General features: G+C 63.9%; 1 protein-coding gene across 3 annotated transcripts in view; it reads left to right on the top strand.

The window, feature by feature from the left end:
- LOC106731892 (leucine-rich repeat-containing protein 37A-like) overlaps positions 1-22430 on the top strand; it is a 55964-nt gene extending 33534 nt beyond the window's left edge. The window contains exons 8-14 of one of the 3 annotated variants that reach the window (XM_075911242.1): positions 8110-8228; positions 12942-14758; positions 14844-14948; positions 16330-16394; positions 19290-19350; positions 19423-19580; positions 21952-22430. In XM_075911242.1, the coding sequence (XP_075767357.1) occupies positions 8110-8228; positions 12942-14758; positions 14844-14948; positions 16330-16394; positions 19290-19350; positions 19423-19580; positions 21952-21991 (2365 nt within the window). In that variant the 3' untranslated portion in view covers positions 21992-22430. The remainder of the gene's footprint in view (positions 1-8109; positions 8229-12941; positions 14759-14843; positions 14949-16329; positions 16395-19289; positions 19351-19422; positions 19581-21951) is intronic. The other 2 variants (XM_075911244.1, XM_075911243.1) reach the window with 2 other exon arrangements.
- The last annotated feature ends 5387 nt before the right edge of the window (positions 22431-27817 follow it).

Raw genomic sequence — 27817 nt, 5'->3', positions numbered from 1 at the left:
GAAGGGTGCTGCAGGCCCCGGGGTGCATGTACCCTGGCTGAGAACCAAGGACTGACGCCGACTCCCCGCCCAGACGCTAAACGGTGACCCCTCCTGTCAATGGGGTGCAGCGCCACGGCTCCTGTGTGGCGGCAGCATGCAGCTGTGCCAGGCACTGCTTGTTGTGTGGACATGCTCCCAGCCCAGGTCAGCCCCTCACATGCCCTATAGTCCACGCAGGTGCAATCATGGTCTGGCGGCCACATTTGAATTACCGAGGCCCACGGTGTCCCGGGCAGCAGTGACCCATCTCTGGGGAGAGTGTATTTAACTATTTTAGAAAGCCATTTCTAGGCTAAGGACGCAGGCAGGGCACTAGACTAGGCCTGGGGTCAAGGCTGTGCTCTGCCACAGGCTTCCTCTGCACCTTGGGCACGTCACTTGTCTTCTCTGCACAGCTCCCCACGTGCACAGTGGCATGGCGGCTGTGCAGCGCCTCACAAAACTGACACAAAGGAGAACACGGGCTGGTTTAGTAACGGTGGGGTTTAGTAACGGTGGGAGTTCGACCATGCTGGTTGTGGGGGCTGCGTGGTACAATGTGCCCTCTGCCCCCCAGCAGGGTCAGCACTGACTGAGCTGGGAGTGCGCAGGCAGCAGGCAGAGAGGAGGCTGCTGGACTGGAATCCAGGTCTGCGCTCTGCAGCGAACAGAGCCTGTTCCTGGCGGCTTGTCTGGGGGCTGGTCTGAGGTGCGCACAGACCGACACCGCCCAGAGCGCACAAACGGGCCCCAGGCTGGACTCCCAGCGTCGGGTCACAAGTCGCAAGGTTTCCCCTGGTTCCTCCTGGGCCAGCAAACAGGAGGGGCTGCAGTTTAGCTCTCAGCAGCGCTGAATCGCCCTGGACGCGATAAGAATACCGCCTAGTGGAACGTCTGTGGGGTTTGCTGCCTCTTCTCAGACTTTGCTTTCAAGTAGGACACAGAGCACAGGGTGTTTGGTGCTCACTTTGTAGTTCTGTTTTATTACAAAACATTGACACTGGAAAACCATCGTCCCGCTCACCGGACTGACGTGCTGCAGTGCGAATTCATCCCCGAAAGCTCAGCTTCAGCCTTCTGTAGAATCCATAGACTGGTGCCCTGTTCACAGGACCCTTTTGTAGCTCAGCCCCAGCTGCGGGCGGCACAGGGCTGGGGGGGGACCCCACCATGGGCAGTGCAGAGAGCTGGAGGGGGGACTCAGCCCCAGAATCAGATGTGGGGGGAGGGTCAGTCCAAGCCCTGCCGGGGGAGGGGGCAGCTTGGGCAAGCCCCCCAGGAGGGGGAGGGGCCAGGGAGGGACTTGACTTTCCCAGGTTAGTTCTGCGCTGGAGCTGGGACCGGGCTCCAGGGTTTTCCCTTTCTCGCTGCTTGTTTGTTCCGTGCGCCCTCTGGCGGCGGGTTGCATTGCTGCGCCTTCCCAGAGCGCTCCGGAGCGGGTTTGCGGCCCTTTGCGATTAACGCCAGCTCATTTTAACGCGTTCATTCGGCCCGGCGTTAACGCCCACTAATTGACAGCCCTGTTGAAAATTACAAACGGAGCCGCGCTTTGAGACCTACAGGCAGAGCAGTCTGCGGGATACCTGATCCTGGGAGTCTGTTTAAAAGTCACTTTCGGGCTCCGACGCCCTTCCCTGGGAGCCTGGAAAAACTGTCCCTATTTGTATTCTCATGGGCCAGGACCCGCTGCTGTAGGCACGGCACAAGCACAATGGTCCCTGGCCCAGGGAACAGGCAGGGCTTGCAAACTGTGGCCTTTCGGGGTGCGCCTGCACGGCACCCAGAGCTCAAACCAAGCTGCAGAATTTGAGCTACACACATTGCGTAGCTTGTTTCGAGTCAATTTCAAACTAGCTTGTTTTGTAATTCAGAGCTGTCTGCGCAGCACCACATTTCGAACAGCCCGTTATTCCACAACGTCCCCCGCTCCCCGTGGAAGGAGGTCACGGGTGGGAATAGTGGGCCTGTTCTATTTCGAGATAACGGGCGGGCGGTGAGACGCGGGACAGCTGTGCCGGGAGACCTGGCGCACTGCGTAGATGTGGCCTTGCACCGAGGCAAGCGCCACAAATCCCACCGAAGCCAAAGCCTGTTTGCAAAGACAGCAGCGAAAGAGCCCCGGGCGCAGGCCTGCCGTCTGCTCATCCGCTCGCCCAGGGGTGAGAGCAGAGGGGGCTCCGAGGACCCCCAAGCCTCCCCACGGCGGAGGTCAGAGACCAGAGGGAGGGGCAGGAAGAGGAGGTGCAACTGAGCGAGACCTTGGCAAGGCGTTTGGGGAGCACCGTCCCGGCAGGCGTTTGACACTTGTGTTGAGTCAAGAGCAGGCCCAGTCTCGCCCAGGAGTCTGCTCCTTGGACCTGGCAGGCGGGAAGGGTGAGAGCAGTGTGACAAAGGGGCTCCCCTCGTGTCCTTGGCCCAGCTGTGCGGGATCGGGACAGAGGCAGAGCCTGCTAGGCCACCGGGACGCAGACCAGCGATTCCCTCCACCGGGTGATCCAGCCCCCCGCTCTCCCGAGTGCAGGGCAGGGCAGAGGGGGCAGCGGTGCTGGGGTCTGGCCCAGCGTGGGAAGGAGGGAGAGAGGCACAGGGGCCTGGCACAGGCTAATGTACAACACGCTTGGGGGGGAGGGCGACATGGCCCCGTGGCTCCCCCGACCGGGCACCGCAAAGGGCCACGGACTCCAGGCACTTTGGACAGAATCCCTGGTCTCATCACTCAGAGCTAAGGGAGGAAACTTTGCCTGCCTGTCCCTTCACAGCTCAGACTGTAAACCCTGCCCGCGGGCATCCCCTCCCATGACCCTGCCCTGCCTGGCCCGCGGGCATCCCCTCCCATGACCCTGCCCTGCCTGCCCGAGGGCATCCCCTCCCCACGGCCCTGCCCTGCCTGGCCTGCGGGCAACCCCTCCCCTCGGCCCTGCCCTGCCTGGCCTGCGGGCAACCCCTCCCCTCGGCCCTGCCCTACCTGGCCTGCGGGCAACCCCTCCCCATAACCCTACCATGCCTGCCCGTGGGCAACCCCTCCCCTCGGCCCTGCCCTGCCTGGCCTGCGGGCAACCCCTCCCCTCGGCCCTGCCCTACCTGGCCTGCGGGCATCCCCTCCCCATGACCCTGCCCTGCCTGCCCGTGGGCAACCCCTCCCCTCAGCCCTGCCCTGCCTGCCCGCGGGCAACCCCTCCCTACAACCCTGCCCTGCCTGGCCCGTGGGCAACCCCTCCCCTCGGCCCTGCCCTGCCTGCCCCGTGAGCAACCCCTCCCCACGACCCTGCCCTGCCTGCCCGTGGGCAACCCCTCCCCTCGACCCTGCCCTGCCTGCCCGTGGGCAACCCCTCCCCTCGGCCCTGCCCTGCCTGGCCGTGGGCAACCCCTCCCCTCGGCCCTGCCCTGCCTGCCCGTGGGCAACCCCTCCCCACGGCCCTGCCCTGCCTGCCCGTGGGCAACCCCTCCCCACGACCCTGCCCTGCCTGCCCGTGGGCAACCCCTCCCCTCGGCCCTGCCCTGCCTGCCCGTGGGCATCCCCTCCCCTCGACCCTGCCCTGCCTGCCCGTGGGCAACCCCTCCCCTCGGCCCTGCCCTGCCTGGCCCGTGTGCAACCCCTCCCCTCGGCCCTGCCCTGCCTGCCCCATGGGCAACCCCTCCCCTCGGCCCTGCCCTGCCTGCCCGTGGGCAACCCCTCCCCTCGGCCCTGCCCTGCCTGCCCGTGGGCAACCCCTCCCCACGGCCCTGCCTGCCCCGTGGGCAACCCCTCCCCTCGGCCCTGCCCTGTCTGGCCCGTGGGCAACCCCTCCCCACGACCCTGCCCTGCCTGCCCCGTGGGCAACCCCTCCCCACAACCCTACCCTGCCTGCCCGCGGGCAACCCCTCCCCTCGGCCCTGCCCTGCCTGCCCGTGGGCAACCCCTCCCCTCGGCCCTGCCCTGTCTGGCCCGTGGGCAACCCCTCCCCATGACCCTGCCCTGCCTGCCCCGTGGGCAACCCCTCCCCTCGGCCCTGCCCTGCCTGCCCGTGGGCAACCCCTCCGCACGGCCCTGCCCTGCCTGCCCGTGGGCAACCCCTCCCCTCGGCCCTGCCCTGCCTGCCCCGTGAGCAACCCCTCCCCTCGGCCCTGCCCTGCCTGCCCGTGGGCAACCCCTCCCCTCGGCCCTGCCCTGCCTGCCCGTGGGCAACCCCTCCCCTCGGCCCTGCCCTGCCTGGCCCGTGGGCAACCCCTCCCCTTGGCCCTGCCCTGCCTGGCCCGTGGGCAACCCCTCCCCACGACCCTGCCCTGCCTGGCCCGTGGGCAACCCCTCCCCACGACCCTGCCCTGCCTGCCCGTGGGCAACCCCTCCCCTCGGCCCTGCCCTGCCTGCCCGTGGGCAACCCCTCCCCACGGCCCTGCCCTGCCTGCCCGTGGGCAACCCCTCCCCACGACCCTGCCCTGCCCGCCCGTGGGCAACCCCTCCCCACGGCCCTGCCCTGCCTGGCCCGTGGGCAACCCCTCCCCTCGGCCCTGCCCTGCCTGCCCGTGGGCAACCCCTCCCCACGACCCTGCCCTGCCCGCCCGTGGGCAACCCCTCCCCACGGCCCTGCCCTGCCTGGCCCGTGGGCAACCCCTCCCCTCGGCCCTGCCCTGCCTGGCCCGCGGGCATCCCCTCCCCTCGGCCCTGCCCTGCCTGGCCCGTGGGCATCCCCTCCCCTCGGCCCTGCCCTGCCTGCCCGTGGGCAACCCCTCCCCACGACCCAGCCCTGCCTGCCCGTGGGCAACCCCTCCCCTCGACCCTGCCCTGCCTGCCCCGTGGGCAACCCCTCCCCTCGGCCCTGCCCTGCCCGCCCGTGGGCAACCCCTCCCCACGAACCTGCCCTGCCCGCCCGTGGGCAACCCCTCCCCACGACCCTGCCCTGCCTGCCCGTGGGCAACCCCTCCCCTCGACCCTGCCCTGCCTGGCCCGCGGGCAACCCCTCCCCTCGACCCTGCCCTGCCTGGCCCGCGGGCAACCCCTCCCCTCGACCCTGCCCTGCCTGCCCCGTGGGCAACCCCTCCCCACGACCCTGCCCTGCCTGCCCGTGGGCAACCCCTCCCCTCGGCCCTGCCCTGCCTGCCCGCGGGCAACCCCTCCCCACGACCCTGCCCTGCCTGCCCGTGGGCAACCCCTCCCCTCGGCCCTGCCCTGCCTGCCCGCGGGCAACCCCTCCCCACGACCCTGCCCTGCCTGCCCGTGGGCAACCCCTCCCCACGACCCTGCCCTGCCTGCCCGTGGGCAACCCCTCCCCACGACCCTGCCCTGCCTGCCCGTGGGCAACCCCTCCCCACGACCCTGCCCTGCCCGCCCGTGGGCAACCCCTCCCCTCGGCCCTGCCCTGCCCGCCCGTGGGCATCCCCTCCCCACGACCCTGCCCTGCCTGCCCGAGGGCATCCCCTCCCCACGACCCTGCCCTGCCCGCCCGTGGGCAACCCCTCCCCACGGCCCTGCCCTGCCTGGCCCGCGGGCAACCCCTCCCCTCGGCCCTGCCCTGCCTGGCCCGCGGGCATCCCCTCCCCTCGGCCCTGCCCTGCCTGGCCCGTGGGCATCCCCTCCCCTCGGCCCTGCCCTGCCTGCCCGTGGGCAACCCCTCCCCTCGGCCCTGCCCTGCCTGCCCGTGGGCAACCCCTCCCCTCGGCCCTGCCCTGCCTGCCCGTGGGCAACCCCTCCCCTCGGCCCTGCCCTGCCTGCCCGTGGGCAACCCCTCCCCTCGGCCCTGCCCTGCCTGCCCGTGGGCAACCCCTCCCCTCGGCCCTGCCCTGCCTGCCCGTGGGCAACCCCTCCCCTCGGCCCTGCCCTGCCTGCCCGTGGGCAACCCCTCCCCACGACCCTGCCCTGCCTGCCCGTGGGCAACCCCTCCCCTCGGCCCTGCCCTGCCTGCCCGTGGGCAACCCCTCCCCACGACCCTGCCCTGCCTGCCCGTGGGCAACCCCTCCCCACGACCCTGCCCTGCCTGCCCGTGGGCAACCCCTCCCCACGACCCTGCCCTGCCTGCCCGTTGGCATCCCCCCCCACGACCCTGCCCTGCCTGCCCGTGGGCAACCCCTCCCCTCGGCCCTGCCCTGCCTGCCCCATGGGCAACCCCTCCCCACGACCCTGCCCTGCCTGCCCGTTGGCATCCCCCCCCACGACCCTGCCCTGCCTGCCCGTGGGCAACCCCTCCCCTCCCCTCAGCCCTGCCCTGCCTGCCCCGTGGGCAACCCCTCCCCACGACCCTGCCCTGCCTGCCCGTGGGCAACCCCTCCCCACGACCCTACCCTGCCTGCCCGTGGGCAACCCCTCCCCACGGCCCTGCCCTGCCTGCCCGTGGGCAACCCCTCCCCACGGCCCTGCCCTGCCTGGCCCGTGGGCAACCCCTCCCCTCGGCCCTGCCCTGCCTGCCCGTGGGCAACCCCTCCCCACGGCCCTGCCCTGCCTGCCCGTGGGCAACCCCTCCCCACGGCCCTGCCCTGCGTGGCCCGTGGGCAACCCCTCCCCTCGGCCCTGCCCTGCCTGCCCCGTGGGCAACCCCTCCCCTCGGCCCTGCCCTGCCTGGCCCGCGGGCAACTCCTCCCCTCGGCCCTGCCCTGCCTGCCCCGTGGGCAACCCCTCCCCACGACCCTGCCCTGCCTGCCCCGTGGGCAACCCCTCCCCACGACCCTGCCCTGCCTGGACCGTGGGCAACCCCTCCCCACGACCCTGCCCTGCCTGCCCGTGGGCAACCCCTCCCCTCGGCCCTGCCCTGCCTGGCCGTGGGCAACCCCTCCCCTCGGCCCTGCCCTGCCTGCCCATGGGCAACCCCTCCCCTCGGTCCTGCCCTACCTGGCCCGTGGGCAACCCCTCCCCACGACCCTGCCCTGCCTGCCCATGGGCAACCCCTCCCCTCGGCCCTGCCCTGCCTGCCCGCGGGCAACCCCTCCCCTCAGCCCTGCCCTGCCTGCCCGTGGGCAACCCCTCCCCTCAGCCCTGCCCTGCCTGCCCCGTGGGCAACCCCTCCCCACGACCCTGCCCTCCCTGCCCGTGGGCAACCCCTCCCCTCAGCCCTGCCCTGCCTGCCCCGTGGGCAACCCCTCCCCACGACCCTGCCCTGCCTGCCCGTGGGCAACCCCTCCCCACGACCCTGCCCTGCCTGCCCGCGGGCAACCCCTCCTCACGACCCTGCCCTGCCTGCCCGTGGGCAACCCCTCCCCTCGACCCTGCCCTGCCTGCCCGTGGGCAACCCCTCCCCACGACCCTGCCCTGCCTGCCCGTGGGCAACCCCTCCCCTCGACCCTACCCTGCCTGCCCGCGGGCAACCCCTCCCCATGACCCTCTCCTGCCCTGCCCACGGGGAGAACATCAAAGCCTGGGAAAGGGGGCAGAAGGATACACCATGGAATTCTGATTTTTCCATTTGTTTTCTGCCCCCGTCCTCTGATGCAGAGTAGCTGGTTTGCCCCAACACTAACTTTAGCTTCTTTCTGCAAACACGCTAATTTCATAATCTGTGCTGCTGAGGAGCCTGTGCAGACACTTTGCTGTGTACTTCGTAACTCAGCAATAACTGGCAGTCCTAAGGCGCCACGGCAAGGCGCTCCGAAAAGAACGTTATTCAGTTCATTACTTTTCTGTTGTCTGTTTACAAAATCCTCCGGGACCTTCCTTATACGTCAGAGAAAAGAAAAAGCCAACCAGCCCAATAGTTTTCTTTTGCATCTTGCTGTTAAAGACAACTTATATGCAGATCCGTGAGGTCCTTCGTTTTGTTCCAAGTTTGATTGTGACAACGGGTTCCATGCACCGCTGTAATGCAACTAACAAAGAACAGGAACATTGTAATCAAACCCTAAGAAGAAAAGCTCGAGCTGACAACAGTTTTAACCAAACCTTGCCTGCTGAATACATGGAGTTCTGTCAGAAACGTCATTTCAGGATTTCACACCATTTGAAAACAAATTGCAAATGGAAAATTGTGAAGAATTGAAATTATAGTTGGGGGGCAAATAACTTCCCAACCCCTGTCAGGACAAAGAAGAGAAGGCGTTGCTGGGGCGGCTGTGTTTTACGCAGGGTGTAGTGCAATGGAGGGGCTGAAACACTGGGATTTTGTTCAGTCGTGTTTTTGTCTGTAGGAGACTGCCCAGCAACATGGCGTGCTGCCTCTGCCAGATGAAGGAGAATATTGAAATTCTGTGCAAGACAGTCAAGTTACACTGTGAACATTCGTGTGCCACCAACTCCTCCCTGTGCGGTAGGTTTCCAGTGAACGTATTGTTCTGAACGTAGACACCTTAACTCGGACCATTACTCCACTAGCTGCTGTGTAAGACTCCACTGGGCCTCCGCTTCCAGCAGCCAGTGCCCCACTGCACCCAGGCCTAGGTCACTGGTCACCCCACCTCACAAACGATATTGCAGCATTCGGGTGGGTTCAGAGCTGAGATGAATGATCAATGGCCTTTGAAACCCCTGGTATGAGGCCCATCTATGAGGATTTCTTACCTCAGAAAGGAGACAGTGCAATCATGTTTGGTTTAGAGCAGTGAGATCAGGAGTCCCTGTTCTTCCTGTGTCCTAGGACAAGAAAAGGGGGTAAAAGGTGGCAAATACAAAATGGAAACAAGGAAATACTATTTCACACAATGCATCGGTGGACTGTGGAACTCTCTGCCACATGAAGTTAAGGCCAAGAAGGTAGCAAGATTCACAGACTCAGAGAATCAGAGAATCCTAGAACTGGAAAGGATCTTGCGAGGTCATCAAGTCCAGGGTATGTCTAGACTACAGGCTTCTGTCGACAAACAGCATCTCGACTACATCCAGTTCTGTCAACAAAGCAAGCCGCTTTGTCGATATGCGAGTGTAGACGCAAAGGACAGTGTAGATGCAATAACGCCTTCTGTCAACCGAACTCTGTCGGCAAAAGGCGTTATTCCTCATAGAATGAGGTTTACATCCGTCGACAAAACTGCCGAGTTCTGTCAACGTTATGTCGACAGAACTCGGCGGTAGTATAGACGCGGGTATAGTTTTGTCGACAAAAGTGGACTTTTGTTGACAAAACCCTGTAGTCTAGACACACCCCCAGTCCCCTGCCCTCATGGGAGGGCCAAGTACTGTCTAGATCACAGCTACTCAACTTTGGAAGCCCCAGGGCCCACAGAGATACTCACAGCACATGCCAAGGGCCGCAACTTAAGAGCAGTTGCATATACATGCAAATATATATGCAAATATATGCAAATAACTTCTTTCACACTGACAGGCATGAATACAAAAGTTAAGCCTTAAGCCGCAGCGCCAGACCCAAACATGGCCAGCGTGAGCCAGTCGGCACCTCTCAGGCTCTGCCCACAAGTCTCAGCAGCCAGCACTTCCCACAATGCCCCAGCGCTCCCGGCACCTCCTCCCTGGGGTACCGGCCCCCATACCTGTCTGTTCCCGCCAGCCCATCCACTTGCGTCTCTCAGTGCTCACCCTGCCGGGGAGAAGCCTCGCCGCTGTAGGGCATGTTCCCAGGGAGGCCATGTCCAAAGGATCCCACCTGCGGGCCACATGTTGAGTCACCCTGGTCTAGATCATCCCTGACAGGTGTCTGTCTAACCTGCTCTTACATATCTCCAGAGATGGATAGTCCACAACCTCCCGGGGAATTTATTCCAGTGTTTAACCAGCCTGACTGGCAGGAAGTTTTTCTTGATGTTCAACCTCAACCTCCCTGGCTGCAGTTTAAGCCCATTGCTGCTTGTCCTGTCCTCAGAGGCCCAGGAGAACAATTTTTCTCCCTTCTCGGTGTAACACCCTTTTAGATAGTTGAAAATTATCCCATCCCCCTCCGTCTTCTCCTTTCCAAACTAAACATGCCCAGTTCTTTCAGTCTTCTCTCATAGCTCGTGTTTTCTAGACCTGTCATCATTCTTGTTGCTCTTCTCTGGACCCTCCCCAATTTCTCCACATCTTTCTTGAAATGTGGTGCCCAGCACTGCACACAATGCTCCAACTGAGGCCTGATCAGCTCAGAGCAGAGCAGAAGAATGACTCCTCCTGATTTGCGCACAGCACTCCTGTTCATGCATCATCCCACAATCAGGTTTGCTTTTTTTGCAACAGTGTTGACTCATATTTAGCTTGTGATCCACCGTGACCCCTAGATCCTGTTTCCACAGTGTGTCTGCCTAAGCACTCACTTCCCATTCTCTGTGAGACGGATTGTTCCTGCATACGTGGAGCACTTTGTATTTGTCCTTATTAAACGTCATCCTGTTGGCCTCAGACCATCTCTCCAGTAGTAACAGGGTGGTTGGAGAAGGCCCCAGGGCAGTGGTCCCCAACTTTTCGGGGCTGCTGGGAGCCTGGGGGCGGGGCTGCTCACACACCAGGCGTCTGGGGGCAGGGCCACACATGCGCCGCGCGCCCGGGGGCGGGGCTATGCATGTGCCTGGGGCCGGCACCGCACATGTGTTGCGCGCCCAGGGGCGGGGCCACCCATGTGCCCTGCACCTGCACCACACATGTACCCTGCACCCGAGGCAGGGGCCGCCCACGCGCCACGTACCCGGGGCTGGCACCGCGCATGTACCCTGCACCCGAGGCAGGGGCCGCCCACGCGCCAAGCACCTGGGGCTGGCACCACACATGTACCCTGCACCCGAGGCAGGGGCTGCCCACGCGCCGCGTACCCGGGGCCGACACCGCGCATGTACCCTGCACCCGAGGCAGGGGCTGCCCATGCGCCGCGTACCCGGGGCCGACACCGCGCATGTACCCTGCACCCGAGGCAGGGGCTGCCCACGCGCCGCGTACCCGGGGCCGACACCGCGCATGTACCCTGCACCCGAGGCAGGGGCCGCCCACGCGCCAAGCACCCGGGGCCGGCACCGCGCATGTACCCTGCACCCGAGGCAGGGGCCGCCCACGCGCCAAGCACCCGGGGCCGACACCGCGCATGTACCCTGCACCCGAGGCAGGGGCCGCCCACGCGCCAAGCACCCGGGGCCGACACCGCGCATGTGCCGTGCACCAGGGGCGGGGCCAGCCCAGATGATTCGGGGGGCGCACATAAATGCCCCGGCGGGCGCCATGGCACCCACAGGCACCATGTTGGGGACCACTGCCCCAGGGCATGCAGCAGAGACAAGGGAGGAGGCTCTGTGGCCTGAACTAGGGACTTGAACGCTGGACCCTTACATTAAGATCCTGAGGCTTTGTTGACTGAGCTAGCCAGGCTCATAGAACTCAAAAATTCAATTCGTGGAATGAGGAAGCCTAATCCGAACTAGCTACTCCATGCCCCGTGTGGCCGCGCGGCACGGGGTTCCAACTAGCCGGGATTTAAAAATGGCGGCTCCCCGCTTATGCAAATGAAGCCCGGGAAATTCAAATCCCGGGCTTCATTTGCAAGTGCGGTATGCCTCCATTACCACCCTAGTTCGAACTAGCGGGGTAGTGTAGACATACCCTAAGGGTGTTAAACTGAGGTTATCTGGGTAGCTGTAGTCAATACAATGTGTATCCACTGTACGATTAGTCGATAAGGACCGCTCTGCAGAGCCGCGGCGGGGTGGGACTCAGCCGTCCCAGCTCGTAGTGACTCCGGGAGCCAGCCGTGCCATGGCTCTGCATTTTAAATGCAGTGAGAGTCACCGGGCTCTTATGCAGCGTCCTGGACCAGTGCGAGCCAGGACTGCTCGGTCCTGGCTCACACCGAGTCCAGCAGCCCCAGTTCATGGCAGGCAGCCCTGTCCCCACCCCCCACTGCCTCTGATAAAGGCAGCATGGGGGACAGGTGGCACCGCAGAGATGGTGCTGGGGGGAACTGGCTTTTAAGCCGGCTCCCCCCAGCACCGGCTCCTGTTCCCCACCCCCCTTGCTGCCACTCAGCCTCTCTGCCCTTTTCCTGGGACTTCCAGTTGTCCTGGCACAACTAACCCCAACCTTGTTTAAGTTAGGAGGAAGGGAAGCTGCCGACCAAACGTAGTGGTGCTAGCTCTACACTTAGGAGGCGTTCTTGACTAAGCGGCCTCGCAGACAGACACACAGACAGGCAGACGCACTCTAAAATACAGACAGACAGAGACCGACCGACCGATGCCCTCTGGCTCCGAAGGGTGCTTGATCTAACACTGTGGTTCTTAGCGTTCACACGCACGCGGTGCGTCATCCATAGCGTCACCTAGGACGCAACCGCGTTGTGTTGCCAGTAACTTCCGTCTGAGGCTCTGAGCGTCAGTGTAGCTCCGCCGTCGTGCTGAGCGGTTGCTGTGTCGTTTGCCCTGTGCTACATGTGCTGGAGGTGGGCCACGAACATTTTTTGATTGGCCTGGTGGTCCGTGGACTGAAACGAGTTGAGAACCACTGAATAACAGGACTTCCCCACTCTCTACCTTCTCCACTAGCTTCAAGTGGAGTTTCTGACGCTTGCACCGCGGCTCCCTGAGGAGTGTCTGTGGGCACAGGTGACACACGAGGGGCAGGAGGGGTCACGTGACCCCCAAATGCTGTGGGTGGAAGGGGCTGGCGGAGCACCTAGTGGGGGCTGGCGCCCACAGCAGGGGTCTGCCCCAGCCCGCACTCACTGGCAGAGCAGGGCAATCGGAGCAACAGCCCCAGCTGTGTTGCTCAGGGCGGGGATAGGACCACCCCGCAGTCACCCGCAGTCACTACGTACGCTGGGGTCACATTGCTCCACTTCCCCTGTTGCTGCTGGACCCGCACTGCCAGTGCCTGCCCCACTAGTCCCCCAGGCCACATCACTTGGGCAGGGCAGGGCAGGGCAGGGCAGGGCAGGGAGAGGTGGCACCTGGGGCAGAAGGAGGCTGTCCTGACCCGTCCCTGGGCTGGGGGGGAGGGGTCCCACGTGGCCCCTCTGTCCCCCTTCACCCGTCATTGTGTCTGGGGGAGGGTAAACCCGGAGCCCTCGTCTCTGGCGCAGACACACAAGTGTGCTCTCTTGGGTTTTGGACAGTTCACGAAGAGCCTTTCGAACAGATGCAAGAGGAGCTGATGAAAGTGTTAGAGGCCAGGAAACTGAACGCCAGCGCTGTGCTACATCTCCAGCCCGAGGAGCCTTCGCCCCAGAGCGACAATGCACCCGCAGTGCCGGGGGCTAGCCGGGGTCTGCCTAACGCTGCTGTGGATCTCGACAAGCCAGGAGAGCTTCTTGCCGGCGTAAATTACCTTTTCTTCAAACACCTGTCCCGGCCGGGGGAAAGGAACAGCGCGGAACTGGCCGTCTTGCCGGGTTCTAGACTGCTGAATTTCAATGTCCACCAAGGAGAGGGGCTTTTGAAACTTCTTGCAGACCAAGCCAGCCTGCTGGCGCGGCCCGACTTCGAGCACATGGACTGGGCCAGCGAAGGTGAATTGAGGAAGCTCTACATGTTGGCCAGCCTGCTCGCAGCAGAGCTCCAAGAAAAATTAAAGAAGGTGGAAAACGGCAGCGGCATAAGCACGGCCAGAGCTGTGCTCGAGCCCTTCCTGACGACGCCTGCCACGCACGAGAGCCAGGCCCACAGAACTGGGTGGCAAACTCCAGCCGTGCCTGGGCACCTGAGAGGCCTTCTGAAAGCCACACGGCTGTGTGGGGAACTCGCCGAGCAATGCACCAAGGCTTTATCTGGGCACAGGCACGGCCGGAAGAACACTCCGGAGAGAACAAAGCAATGTGAGGACTACCAGGTGAAATGTGCGAGGGAGGGGAAGGAGGAAAAACCACCCATCAAGGGGGAACGAGCCACCCGGGGCGCCCAAGAAGAGAGGTGCAAGGGGCCTGCTTGTGGGTTTAGCCGACTCCGAAGAGAACCGAAGGCGGCATTTAAGAGTCAGATGCAAATGCTAAGTGACTGGGATTTGCAGCACATGGTACAAAGGAGGAAGAACATGGCTGGAAGTTTAAATCCCTCTGGCACAGTTCCTGTCTCCAGACATCCCGAAATACCCCAGAGACACTCCCTAGCACACCTGCCTACACAGGCCTCTCGCTTGGCCGTCTCGTTTAAGGTCGAAAACACTTCGGAGGATTTAACAGGCAAAATCATTATTTTCTTGGAACATGCCAATAAAACTGGTGGGAAGAAAGAGCTGGCTCTAAAGATGAAGCAGGCACCCCTTAGAAAACCCCCCAAAGTTTTTATTTTCAGAAACCATGGCCAGAAAGGGAGTCCCCATTTCAACAGACATAATAATCTTTTCCAGAAGCCATTTCATCGAGTGAATTCAGAGGTCAGGCCCATGCTGCTGGAAAGAAAACAAAAGCCGGGGAGGAAGAGTAAACACCCTGCAATCCATGTGCTGTCCCACCGAAAGAGGCCTGCTTTGGCCAATGCTGCCCTGAAGAAGCCATCGGTAAACACAGACTCCTCGCTGGATGGTCTCTTACCGAGCATTCACCGAGCGAACGAAACACACTGGAAGCACCAACCAGAGAGCTCCACTCGCCCCTACGCACTGCCCGGTTCCTCAGCCCCAGATAACTACTCGGTGCAAGGAGACCTCTTTGAAGCCGAGCTGAATGGCCGGCTGCGCTCCCTCATCCCAAACCAGGCAGTGAGAAACCTCATCTCCCACGTGATCCGAACCCTGAAAATGGACTGCACGGAGCCCCGGGTGCAGCTGGCCTGCGCCAAGCTCATCTCTAAGACGGGCCTGCTCATGAAGCTGTTCAGCGAGAGGGAGGACATCAAAGAGAGCTCCCCGCTGTGGCGCGCCTACCTCTGGGAGAGCGAGCAGGCCCCCAACGACAGCGCCCGCCACAGGGAAGCTGGCAAGACCGACGCCGAGGAGGTAAGCACCCCGACGCCCCGGAGGGGCTGGAGAGAGCGCGGCGGCAGCTCCCAGTCCCACCTGTGGGCATGCCTTTCTGTTCCAGTTCCCCCCGGAGCCTCCCCAGTACAGCTATGGCAACAAGCTGCTGCTGGCCATCTCGGTGACGGTCGTCATCATGATCATTATTGCAGTGATTTGCCTCATCGAGGTAAGCCAAAAAGCCGTGGGGTGGGGCGAGTGGCCACTGCGGGAGTCCTCACTGCACCGACTCAGGGCACGGACCCCTGGCTTTCACCAGCTGCCAGAAACCAGCCAGAGCAGCCCTGTGGGGCCTGCCTCTGCACAGTCCGGAGGGGCGGCTGGAGCCCCGGGCGTGGACTTTTATTTGCCTGGGGTGTTCCACAGAACCACAGAATCCCGGGGCGGGCAGAGCCCTCAGGAGTCATCCAGTCCATCCCCTGCCCCAAGCAGGACCAACCCCGACTCAGTCATCCCACCCCTGCTCCATCCCTTCCCCCACGGTCCCATTCTTGCTCCGCCTCTTCCTACCCCTAACTCCGCCCAGTTCCCCGAGGTCCCACCCTTGCTCCGCCTCTTCCTGCCCCTAACTCCGCCCAGTTCCCCGAGGTCCCGCCCTTGCTCCACCTCTTCCTGCCCCTAACTCCGCCCAGTTCCCCGAGGTCCCGCACTTGCTCCGCCTCTTTCTGCCCCTAACTCCGCCCAGTTTCCTGGGGTCCCACCCTTTCTCCGCCTCTTCCTGCCCCACTCTGCCCAGTTCCTCGAGGTCCTGCCCTTGCTCCGCCTCTTCCTGCCCCTAACTCCGCCCAGTTCCCCGAGGTCCCACCCTTGCTCTGCCTCTTCCTGCCCCACTCTGCCCAGTTCCTCGAGGTCCTGCCCTTGCTCCGCCTCTTCCTGCCCCTAACTCCACCCAGTTTCCTGAGGTCCCGCACTTGTGCCGCCTCTTCCTGCCCCTAACTCCGCCCAGTTCCCCGAGGTCCCACCCTTGCTCCGCCTCTTCCTGCCCCTAACTCCACCCAGTTCCCCGAGGTCCCGCCCTTGCTCCGCCTCTTCCTGCCCCTAACTCCGCCCAGTTCCCCGAGGTCCCGCCCTTGCTCCGTCTCTTCCTACCCCTAACTCCGCCCAGTTCCCCAAGGTCCCACCCTTGCTCCGCCTCTTCTTGCTCCTAACTCCACCTAGTTCCCCGAGGTCCTGTTTCCCTTCTCCCCAGCAGGCTGGACTGTATTTCCCATGATGCACTCCTGTCTCCCTCCTGGAGTGGGGCGTCATGTGAGCTTCTGGCTCTGGAGTGTGTCGTCTCCTAGTGAGACCACCCATTGGGGAGAGCCGGGCCACTCACTGAAACTACCACATGGCCGCAGAGGCACGTCCACTGTGTGAGGGTGAAATGAACAACCCGACTTTTCAGCAAACGCACTTTCCCTGCAACCTGCTGTTTAGCTGAAGAACAAATTCCAGCCAATGGTGCAGAGAGAAAGCGCTCGCCTCGCTGCCGCTCAGTAGCCAGGAGCGCGGTGCAGCAGGGACAACGCCCAGCAGCTCTTGTTTATGAGTCTTTTTTTCTTCTTAAGCAGATTTGTTCCCAAAGATCGGCATCTTCTCAGTCAACGCATGATAAAAAGCCTCCGTCACTCTGGTAATTGTTCTCTCGCAGTGTAACAGAGACAGCTGTTTGCTCTTGCTAATCTCAGGACCTTGCAAACCTTCCCACTAGTGCGGAGAGGAGTCACAAGGCACCCACTCGGATAGAAAAGCTTCCCTTTTAGCAAACCCAGGGCCCGGCTCCAAAGAGTGAGAGATCCCAGCTGCTGACTAAGAAGCTCAGACCTCTGCAAGCCACTCCCCAGAAGCTGCTCTTCTGCTCAGCAATTGATTAATTAATTAACTAATCCCGTGGGACAGCTACCCGCTGCTGGGACAGGTTCCCCGCTGTCCCGGCCCAGTAGCCGATCCCAAGGCAGCAGTTTGCCGGGGAGCTGGGATCCATCAGCTCTGCCCAGCTCCTACCGAATTTGTTAAATCTTTCGGCGAATGCCCTCAGGTCTGATGCTCAGTGGGCCCTGCTCCGGATCAGGTGTCCGGCAGCCCAGCTGGAATGGAAAACGGAGGAGCAGACTCCTGCGCTCTCCTAGGCCGGGGCCTCCCCGGCTGAGAGGCTCCCCTGGCCAGCACTGACCTGCCGCCGTGTCCCTCAGCCAGGGTGACCCTCCTGCAGCGTGGGAAGCCGGGGCACGAGGAGACATTGCTCCTCCGCTGGCCCAGCGCTTGAACCGAGGGTTTTCTGCGCCCGCCTGGCTGCTCGTGCCTCTTGCCTGGCACTGGGGCCACACGGACACCGCAGGCCTGAGGCTCTCAGGCGTCCTGGGGGAGGCTGCTCCTGCCCCTGGGAGCGGAGGGCTCTGAGCCCCATGGCCCACGTTCACACGAGCCATGGAGCAGCCTGCCCCAGCCCCTCAAAACCACCCGGACGGGAGGCCGCCCTCCCTCCAATTTGTTATGTCCACGAGTGCAGAGTGAATGGCAGTGTTGTGTGGTGGGCTGGGCGGGGGGAAGGCCTGCTTGCCCGGGGGGCTGGGTGTGGGGGGGGACAGGCCTGCTTGCCCAGGGAGCTGGGGAGCTGGGCGGGGGGAGATGCAGGCCTGCTTGCCGGGGAGCTGGGGGGGGGAGACACAGGCCTGCTTGGCTGGGGGGCTGGGCGGGGGGAGACGCAGGCCTGCTTGCCTGGGGGACTGGGGGGCTGGGCGGGGGGGACACAGGCCTGCTTGCCTGGGGGACTGGGGGGCTGGGCGGGGGGGACATAGGCCTGCTTGCCTGGGGGACTGGGGGGCTGGGCGGGGGGGACATAGGCCTGCTTGCCTGAGGGGCTGGGGGGCTGGGCAGGGGGGACACAGGCCTGCTTGCCTGAGGGGCTGGGGGGCTGGGCGGGGGGGACACAGGCCTGCTTGCCTGGAGGACTGGGGGGGCTGGGCCTGCTTGCCCGGGGGCCTGGAGGGGGAGACGCAGGCCTGCTTGCCCTGGGGGCTGGAGGGCTGGGCGGGGGGACACAGGCCTACTTGCCCGGAGGGTTGGCGGGGGGGGGACACAGGCCTGCTTGCCTGGGGGTCTGGGCGGGGGGACACAGGCCTGCTTGCCCGGAGGGCTGGGCGGGGGGGGGACAGGCCTGCTTGCCCGGAGGGTTGGCAGGGGGGGGACACAGGCCTGCTTGCCTGGGGGTCTGGGCGGGGGGACACAGGCCTGCTTGCCCGGAGGGCTGGGCGGGGGGGGGGGACAGGCCTGCTTGCCTGGGGGGCTGGGCGGGGGGACACAGGCCTGCTTGCCCGGAGGGCTGGGCGGGGGGCGGGGGGGGACAGGCCTGCTTGCCTGGGGGGCTGGGCGGGGGGACACAGGCCTGCTTGCCTGGGGGACTGGGGGGCTGGGCGGGGGGGACACAGGCCTGCTTGCCTGGGGGACTGGGGGGCTGGGCGGGGGGGACACAGGCCTGCTTGCCTGAGGGACTGGGGGGCTGGGCGGGGGCACACAGGCCTGCTTGCCTGAGGGGCTGGGGGGCTGGGCGGGGGGGACACAGGCCTGCTTGCCTGGGGGACTGGGGGGCTGGGCGGGGGGGACACAGGCCTGCTTGCCTGAGGGACTGGGGGGCTGGGCGGGGGCACACAGGCCTGCTTGCCTGAGGGGCTGGGGGGCTGGGCGGGGGGGACACAGGCCTGCTTGCCTGGGGGGCTGGGCGGGGGGACACAGGCCTGCTTGCCTGGGGGACTGGGGGGCTGGGCGGGGGGACACAGGCCTGCTTGCCTGAGGGGCTGGGGGGCTGGGCCTGCTTGCCCGGGGGGCTGGGCGGGGGGGGACAGGCCTGCTTGCCTGGGGGGCTGGGCGGGGGGGGGCAGGCCTGCTTGCCTGGGGGACTGGGGGGGCTGGGCCTGCTTGCCCGGGGGGCTGGGCGGGGGGGGGGGGGCAGGCCTGCTTGCCTGGGGGACTGGGGGGGCTGGGCCTGCTTGCCCGGGGGGCTGGGCGGGGGGGGGGGACAGGCCTGCTTGCCTGGGGGACTGGGGGGGCTGGGCCTGCTTGCCCGGGGGGCTGGGGGGCTGGGCGGGGGGAACCACCTTCTCGCTCTCTGCCTCCTAGATCAGAGCATCTTTCCCAGGCCCCAGCGCCACGTTTCTGCCCCTGCTCAGTTTCCCTCCTCCCAGCCCTGCGGGGGTCTGGGCAGGGCCGTGCCCACGTGCTGCTGCACCCCCACCCAGCCGGCATTTGCCCCCGCTCCCCGGGGCGGGGCCGTTCTCGCGCTGTGCGGGCAGAGCCCCGGATCCGGCGCCGCGGCACGCTGCCATGGCGACGGGCTCGGGGCCAGGTGCACACTGGTGGGCCCCACGCTGGGCCCCTGCCGCCCCGCGGGGCTCGAGCGCTCCCCCGTTCCGGCGCCTGGCCCGAGGGGCAGGCTCTCCCCCCGCGGCCCCGGGGTTCTCCCCTGCGTCCCAGGGTCCCACCGCGGGAGCCAGGCTCGGGGCCGGCACTGACGCGCTTTCCTTTCGCAAAGGCCCTTTCGGAAGCTCTCCCGGGAGAACAGGAGCAAACCCTCCCTGGAAGTGATTCAGCAGGTAAGGCCGGCCGGCCGCCCCGCTGCGCCCGCCCAGCCCCCGCCCGGTGCCAATGTCTCCGCTGTCTGCCAGGTGCCTGGGGGAGCCGAGGCGTGGAGCATGGAGAAGCCCCTCTGGCTCCGGGACATGTATCTGCCCCTGGATTCCATCCGCAAGAAATCCATGGCCCAGAAGTTGTACGACAGGGAGTCCTCGGACGAGGAGGAAATCTTCAACAAGGCTGATCTGAGGTAACGCAGGGACGCCTAGAATGGGGACTAGGAAAGGCTGGGCCCCCCTGGCTCGCTGGCCTCCCGGAGGGCGCCCCACGGTGCTCTGGGAGAATGCCCATCTGGAGACAGCTCCAGGGGCAAGGCCAGCTGCTGTCCCCCCGCCCCACAGGACCTGGAGCCGGTGGGGGGAAGGGACCGTCTGACCAGTCCGCTCTCTGGGGACTGAGCGGGGGCAGCGCACAGGGCTGGAGCCTCAGAGGCGAACCCTTCGCTCACCTGCACCCGGCTCCCAGCGTCGAGCTCCACCTCCCCGGGACCCGACCAGGCTCCGAGGCGAGGGCTAGCTGCATGGGAGCCGCTCAGAGATGCCTGCTGCTGGCCAGCGACTCTCCTTACCCTCCGCGGCGTGGCTCCGAGCCAGCACAGCCCGTACGCCGCACTGCGCGGGTCCGTGAGCACAGCCGGTACGCCGCACTGCGCGGGTCCGCGAGCACAGCCCGTACGCCGCACTGCGCGGGTCTGTGAGCACAGCCGGTACGCCGCACTGCGCGGGTCCGCGAGCACAGCCCGTACGCCGCACTGCGCGGGTCCGCGAGCACAGCCCGTACGCCGCACTGCGCGGGTCCGTGAGCACAGCCGGTACGCCGCACTGCGCGGGTCCGCGAGCACAGCCCGTACGCCGCACTGCGCGGGTCCGCGAGCACAGCCCGTACGCCGCACTGCGCGGGTCCGTGAGCGCAGCCCGTACGCCGCACTGCGCGGGTCCGCGAGCGCAGCGCGTACGCCGCACTGCGCGGGTCCGCGAGCACAGCGCGTACGCCGCACTGCGCGGGTCCGCGAGCACAGCCCGTACGCCGCACTGCGCGGGTCCGTGAGCACAGCCGGTACGCCGCACTGCGCGGGTCCGTGAGCACAGCCCGTACGCCGCACTGCGCGGGTCCGTGAGCGCAGCCCGTACGCCGCACTGCGCGGGTCCGTGAGCACAGCGCGTACGCCGCACTGCGCGGGTCCGTGAGCACAGCGCGTACGCCGCACTGCGCGGGTCCCTGAGCACAGCCCGTACGCCGCACTGCGCGGGTCCGCGAGCACAGCCCGTACGCCGCACTGCGCGGGTCCGCGAGCACAGCCGGTACGCCGCGTTGCGCGGGTCCGCGAGCACAGCCCGTACGCCGCACTGCGCGGGTCCGCGAGCACAGCCCGTACGCCGCACTGCGCGGGTCCGCGGGCACAGCCCGTACGCCGCGTTGCGCGGGTCCGCGAGCACAGCCCGTACGCCGCACTGCGCGGGTCCGCGAGCACAGCCCGTACGCCGCACTGCGCGGGTCCGCGAGCACAGCCCGTACGCCGCACTGCGCGGGTCCGCGAGCACAGCCCGTACGCCGCACTGCGCGGGTCCGTGAGCACAGCCCGTACGCCGCACTGCGCGGGTCCGTGAGCACAGCCGGTACGCCGCACTGCGCGGGTCCGCGAGCACAGCCCGTACGCCGCACTGCGCGGGTCCGTGAGCACAGCCGGTACGCCGCACTGCGCGGGTCCGTGAGCACAGCTCTCCCGCCACTGGGGGCTGTGGGGCAGCAGCCCTGGCGCTCTGGGGCCCTGCGGAGCTGCCCCAACCGCCCTATGGACAGGACCCGTGGGATGGCCTGGGGCTGGGGCCCTGGTGCAGCAGCAGATGCCCCTCCCCCCTCCACACACACACACACACACACACACACATACACTCACCACAGTGGCAGGAACTAGAGTGGCTCAACAATCGGCTCTGCCCCGCCCTGCCGCCCTCTCCCGGCCTGCTGCTCTCGGCTTCTCGGGGCAGGGGAAGCAAAGTGCAGTGGGCCTGGAGGGTGGCACGGAGGCTTAGGGGTAGAGCTCGAGGAAGGGGCAGGGCCTCTGGCGGGGGGATGCCCCAGCCCCCAAACCTGGGCCTGTGGGGAGGAGTGCCTCAGGCCCCATGCCCCCCTTGAGACAGCCCTGTCAGTGAGACTAAGGCCCAAGCCCTCAAGGATACTTGGGAGCCTAACTCCTATGAGAGTGAGCTGCCTGCATGCCTTCAGGAGCGGGCCTCAGCCCTGGGCCTGCTGGATCAAGGGCTTAGCTCGCTGGACTTTGGGTCAGGCCTTCTAGAGCTTTTGTCCTGCGTCTGCACCAAGTGAGCTCGTACAGCGGCCCCGGCTCCAGGACGGAGCTGTTAGCATCGCTGTAAAACGCATGCACAGATGAAGAGGGGAGCCGAGCGGTTCCTAGGCTCCGTAGTGGCAGCACCATGCCATGCTCTGATGTGTAGGAGCTGAAGGAAGGAAATCCTGCTGCACGTTCAGTGAAAACCCAGTTTTCCTGGAGCTAGATGGGATCGTCTTTAATCTCTCCACGTTTGTCTTTTTCTGTTTAGAGGACGATATGAGCGGTCGTCCAGCAAAGACAGCTACTAACGTGTATTGTTGTGAATACTCCTGTATAGCAAGGGACTGTATAAAGTTAGAACGTTGTTCTGTGTTCCGCAGGGGGACGGGAAGCCGGCCTTTCTGACGCCTTTGCAATAGATGATTAAATAGATGCTTTGTCAGAGAACACGTCTGGCTTGGTGCTACCCCTGTGGAGTGGGAGGAGCCCAGAGCCCAAGCAACCGCTAAATCACAATGGAACACCCCCGGGCCCATCAGATTGTTCTTCCCTGAGCAGACATACCCTGTGTGCACCCATTCGCCCTTTCCCAGGCCAGGGTCCTGCGCTCTCTTCCTCCATGCTCTGCCCACTGCCTGATTCCCCCTCGTAAGAGCAGAGCGAGGGGGGACTTGAGAGCAGCCTTTAACTTCCTGAAGGGGGGTTCCAGAGAGGCTGGAGAGGCTGTTCTCAGGGGGGTTCCAGAGAGGCTGGAGAGGCTGTTCTCAGGGGGGTTCCAGAGAGGCTGGAGAGGCTGTTCTCGGGGGGGTTCCAGAGAGGCTGGAGAGGCTGTTCTCGGGGGGGTTCCAGAGAGGCTGGAGAGGCTGTTCTCAGGGGGGTTCCAGAGAGGCTGGAGAGGCTGTTCTCGGGGGGGTTCTGGAGAGGCTGTTCTCGGGGGGGTTCCAGAGAGGCTGGAGAGGCTGTTCTCGGGGGGGTTCCAGAGAGGCTGGAGAGGCTGTTCTCAGGGGGGTTCCAGAGAGGCTGGAGAGGCTGGAGAGGCTGTTCTCGGGGGGGTTCCAGAGAGGCTGGAGAGGCTGTTCTCAGGGGGGTTCCAGAGAGGCTGGAGAGGCTGGAGAGGCTGTTCTCGGGGGGGTTCCAGAGAGGCTGGAGAGGCTGTTCTCAGGGGGGTTCCAGAGAGGCTGGAGAGGCTGTTCTCGGGGGGGTTCCAGAGAGGCTGGAGAGGCTGTTCTCGGGGGGGTTCCAGAGAGGCTGGAGAGGCTGTTCTCAGGGGGGTTCCAGAGAGGCTGGAGAGGCTGTTCTCGGGGGGGTTCCAGAGAGGCTGGAGAGGCTGTTCTCGGGGGGGTTCCAGAGAGGCTGGAGAGGCTGTTCTCAGGGGGGCAGAACGAGGAGCAATGGGCCCAAGTTGCAGCGGGGGAGGTCTAGGTTGGACATTAGGAAAAACGATTTCCCGAGGAGGGTGGGGAAGCGCTGGGCTGGGTTCCCTGGGGAGGGGGGTGGAATCTCCATCCTAGAAATTGTTACGTCCTGGCTGGGCAGGTCCTGAGTTGGGCTTGGTCCTGCTTGGGCAGGAGTTGGACTCGATGCCTCCTGAGGGCTCTGCCAGCCCTGGGATTCTACGATTTTATGCCAGGAGCTGAGTGTCCCCCTACCGCCCTGTGTGCGCCCCCATTAGCCCTTCCTCCCCCCAGGGTCTCCCTTTCTCCCCCGTGCCAGGGGCTCTCTGGACTCCTGCCAGGCCCTCCCATTCCCATCCTGCCTGGGACAGAAGTTATTTAAGGGGCCACCATTTGAACTCCACTGGGACAATGGGCAGAGCTGAGATGGGGGCTCCCTTAAGCTGAAGGTGGACGACCTGTAGCCAGTTACAGCTAAAGGCAGTGGGTCTACAGCCAGGGGGTCTCCGGTGTCCCCCCTCCCCATCAGCAAAGGAATGGCCCACGGATTCCCAAATGCTGGAATTGCCCCGGGCGACGGTCTAATGAACAGCCAGAGACTTGCCACCCCGCTGAGCCAGCTGGAGCAGGCCCATAAAGCCAAGTGCTGACCGGAAGGTCTGGGCTTTGCCCCGGCCTGAAGACGAGTCAGAACAAGCGGAGGTTGTGGGAGGCCTGCTAGCCGTGCGCTCGGGGCTGTTCCCCACGCCGGCAATCCGAGTGCAGGAGGAGAGGGCCTGCAAGAGAGCTTCACGACTTTGCCTCCGTAGGCCCTGGTTACAACATCTTCCCCCCAGAATCACAATGCACAGATTTTGGGGACTCGAGTGTTTTTATCCCTAAAAAACCAGGGGTGAGCACTTGAACCCACCCCCAAGGGGACCCCAAAGTCTTTTGCCCCAAAAGAGCTTGAAAAAGGGGGAAAACAAGCTGCAGTCTCTGGCAGCTGACCTCTCAGTCAGAGGCCTGCAGACAGACAGACAGACAGACAGACAGACCTCCTATACCTTCCAGGACACACAAATCAAATCATCACCTTAAAAAAAGGGATTTTTATTACAAAACAAGAGACATACTTGATGCAGCAGAATTGCTTGCTAGATGTTACAGAGCAACTAAGGAAAACACAGCCAGAGAAACGTCTGTGGGCACAGAGCTCGGTGGGAAATGGGGAAGGGAGGTAGAGTCACAGAGAGCTGTTCAAACCAAACCACAAAATAAAGAAAAATACCCAGACTGCAACTAGATCCACTTTTCCTTTACTTACTTCCAATCTTCTTTATTCAGTCCACTTCCGTGCCCCAAATTCCTCGGAGGCATGGCCGTCCTGCCTGGGTTTCAATCATTCTGTGTCTCTCGGCTCCTAGTTTTTCTCTCCCACCCAAAGGAGCAGGCAGGGAACCTACAGCCAATTCCAATTTCAACCCTCTATCTCGACTGGTTCCCCTGGCCCCCTGGCCAACGTTGCTAGCTCCCTGAGTTAACCCCTTAGCACCGGGTGCTGGTCAGCACTCCCCCTGCCCATTACAAATGTACGAATCCCCTTTGCTACATTGGAGCACCCAGACCCTTTGTCACTGCCCAGCCCAACATACACCAATGTGCTGGCTCCAGGGAAGCAGAGCCCCCAGCTCACTGGTTTCACCTCATTGCCGCCCTCCTGAACATGAGGCCCTTAGACGTGTCGCCAGCAAAAGCAACTGACGTTTCTTTTACACTGGGGGGTTGAGGTTCAGACAAAAGCAAATGTGGGGGTGGAAATACAGAGGTCCAGGTGGAAGCCAAACAGCCTGTACTTAAGGCAGATAAGGCATCTCTCACCCAATGGCCAGTCCTAGCTCAGTCTAGATTGCTGGCATCGACCTTCCATGGGCAACTGCACCAGGCAGAATTTCTCTTCCGTAATGGGTAATTGTGCCCATCCTTCATCTCCTACGGTACAATGAGTCTCCTGTCCTTTGGTGGGCAAACCCAATGGACAGAGGAAAGGGGGAACCCGCCAATGTAGGGGGAATTCCTGTCAGTAGGAGGGCTGGTGCTAATGAGGCCAGCTGAGTGGGCGGGCAGTGTCCCCGCCGTGGCTTCTGATGTCAGTTGGGTGTTGAATGTGAGGAGCAGGTTTTATAGCAGCCTTGGCTCGAGCTGGAGAGATCTGACAAATTTGCACACGGAGGCCGATTCTGCACTTTCTCTCTGTGGTTGGCTTTTACAAAAGACAGGACTAGGCAGCACTTTAAAGACTAACAAGATGGTTTCTTAGGGGATGAGCTTTCGTGGGCCAGACCCGCTTCCTCAGATCAAAACCTTTTGAAATTCCTGTGTAGAATGGTTGCTTTTAAATCCAGGAAGGAGTGGCCAGGCAGGTTAAAATGTTCCCCTACAGGCTTATGTGTGTGACTGTGACACCCCCACGCCGCCCGCGGCGTTTGCCCAGAGGGCTCGCTATGGTCCTTGAGTCTCGAGCTCCCTTGGCTAGTCTTATTCGCATTTTCGTCTTCGGTTTCCCCCCCGCAACAAGGCAGGAGGGGAAGGGGGGCCCGGGCCCGCCCACTCTCACGGGCCCCAGCCCAGGGCCCTAAGGGTTCTGGTCCAAGTGACCCGAACCTGGCTGACGGGGTACGACCCCTTAACTCGTCAGCCCACCAGTCATCCCTGACTCTGCCCTGGGCTGCTTCCTTCCCCTTCTGCTCCCGAGCTCACCAATTCGCTGCGGTCCGGGGTATCCGTAAGCCTGGGGTGGTCCGCTGCCTCGGCGTTGCTCCTCTGGCCGGTGGGGGGCTGTGCGGTGGGGTGCTGTGCTGCGCTGCTCTGCGCCGCTCTGCACGGCGCTGTCCTCCGCCCGCGGTCTGCTGCCCCCCTTCCCTTGGGGCCGCGGTCCCATTTTAAAGTTGGCGCCGGGGGCGCGGCCCCGGCGTCCTGCGCCGTCCCCGCCCCTCACGCCGGGGCGTCTGCCCGTTGCCGGGGCAACGGGGCCTGGGCTCCGGCGCGCCCGGATGACGTCCTCCGGCGCGTCGGAGGCCAACGCGTTCCTCGCCGCCGCCGAACACCGCGGACAGCGGCGGGGGGCGCTCTGCCTCCCGCTGTACAGGGCGGCTGAGACGGGGCTCTCCGCCATGGGCGGGGCCGCCCCGTCACACACCTCCCCCTTTAACTGCCCTCCCTCTTCTTCCGAGTCTGCCTCGTACCTTCTCGAAAAGAAGTCCGCATTTTGGTGCTGCGTGCCAGGTGGGCCACGTCAAAGGCGTATGGCTGGAGGGCCAGGTACCACCGCATCAGGCGCGGGTTCGCGTCCTTCATAGTTTGTATCCAGCGGAGTGGGGCGTGGTCTGTGACCACCTTGAACCGTCCCCCTAAAAGATAGTATCTTAACATGTCTAAGGCCCACTTTACCGCGAGGGCCTCCTTCTCAATGGTCGAGTAGCAACGCTCTCGTGGGAAGAGTTTGCGACTGATGTACACCACCGGGTGTTCTTCCTCTCCTTCGCCCTGCGAGAGGACCGCCCCAATCCCCGTCTCGGAGGCGTCTGTTAGGACCGTAAAGGGGAGGTTAAAGTCAGGTTGGGCCAATACGGGGTCGCGACTTAAACTTTCCTTTAACCGCCGAAAGGCTACCTCGCACTCGGTCGACCAGCCCACCTTCTGGGGCATCGCGGCCCGAGTTAAGTCTGTTAGCGGCGCTGCTATTGCCGCGAAGTTTGGGATAAAACGCCGATAGTATCCGGCTAGCCCAAGAAACTGGCACACCTGTTTCTTTGTTTTGGGTGGGGGGTAGCTCTTCAAGGCTTCGACCTTTTCTACCACGGGGCGTATTTGACCCCGTCCCACTACATACCCTAGATAGACTACCTCCTTTTCCCCGAAGCGGCACTTCCGTGGATTCGCCGTCAGCCCGGCTTCCCGCAAAGCCTGTAGCACGGCCCCTACGTGTTGGAGGTGTTCTCCCCATGTCTGGCTATACACGACGATGTCGTCGATGTAGGCGGCCGCCCATCTTCCCTGTTCCCTCAGCACCCGGTCCATAAGGCGCTGGAACGTTGCGGCGGCACCATGTAGCCCGAAGGGCATCCGGGTGAAATGGTATAGCCCAAACGGGGTCGAAAAGGCCGTCTTCTCTCGGGAGGTCGGCGTCAGGGGAATCTGCCAGTATCCTCGGGTCAGATCCAAAGTGGACAGGTACCGGGCGCCTCCGAGCCGGTCTAGCAGTTCATCTACCCGTGGCATGGGGTAGGCATCGAAGCGCGACTGCGCATTGACTTTACGGAAGTCAATGCAGAATCGCAGTGATCCGTAGGGCTTCAGGACGAGCACTATAGGGCTGCGCCATTCGCTGAAGGATTCCTCCACGACTCCCCACTGGAGCATCTTCTGCACCTCCCCTCGCACCGTCTCCCACATCCGCCGGGGCACGGGCCGCACTCGTTCACACACCGTCTTCCGGGGTTCCGTCTCTATGTGGTGGTGGATGAGGGTGGTTTGCCCCGGCTCGGCCGTCAGGACATCCCCGAAGGTCCGTAGCAACTCCTCCAGGTCCTTCCTCTGGGTCTCGGTTAGGTCGGTTCCTGTGGGGAAGCTCTGGGGCGGGGCCGCCCCATCTAGGTTCTCGGGTCCTAACTCCGGGTCGGGGGGCACTGGGTTAATCCAGAAGGCCTCACGCTGCTTCCAGGCTTTCAAGAGATTAATATGGTAAACGCGTGTGTCATT

Source organism: Pelodiscus sinensis, chromosome 29, assembly GCF_049634645.1.
Source record: "Pelodiscus sinensis isolate JC-2024 chromosome 29, ASM4963464v1, whole genome shotgun sequence".
Classification (NCBI taxonomy): Eukaryota; Metazoa; Chordata; order Testudines; family Trionychidae; genus Pelodiscus; species Pelodiscus sinensis.
This window is presented reverse-complemented; position numbering and strand designations above follow the sequence as displayed.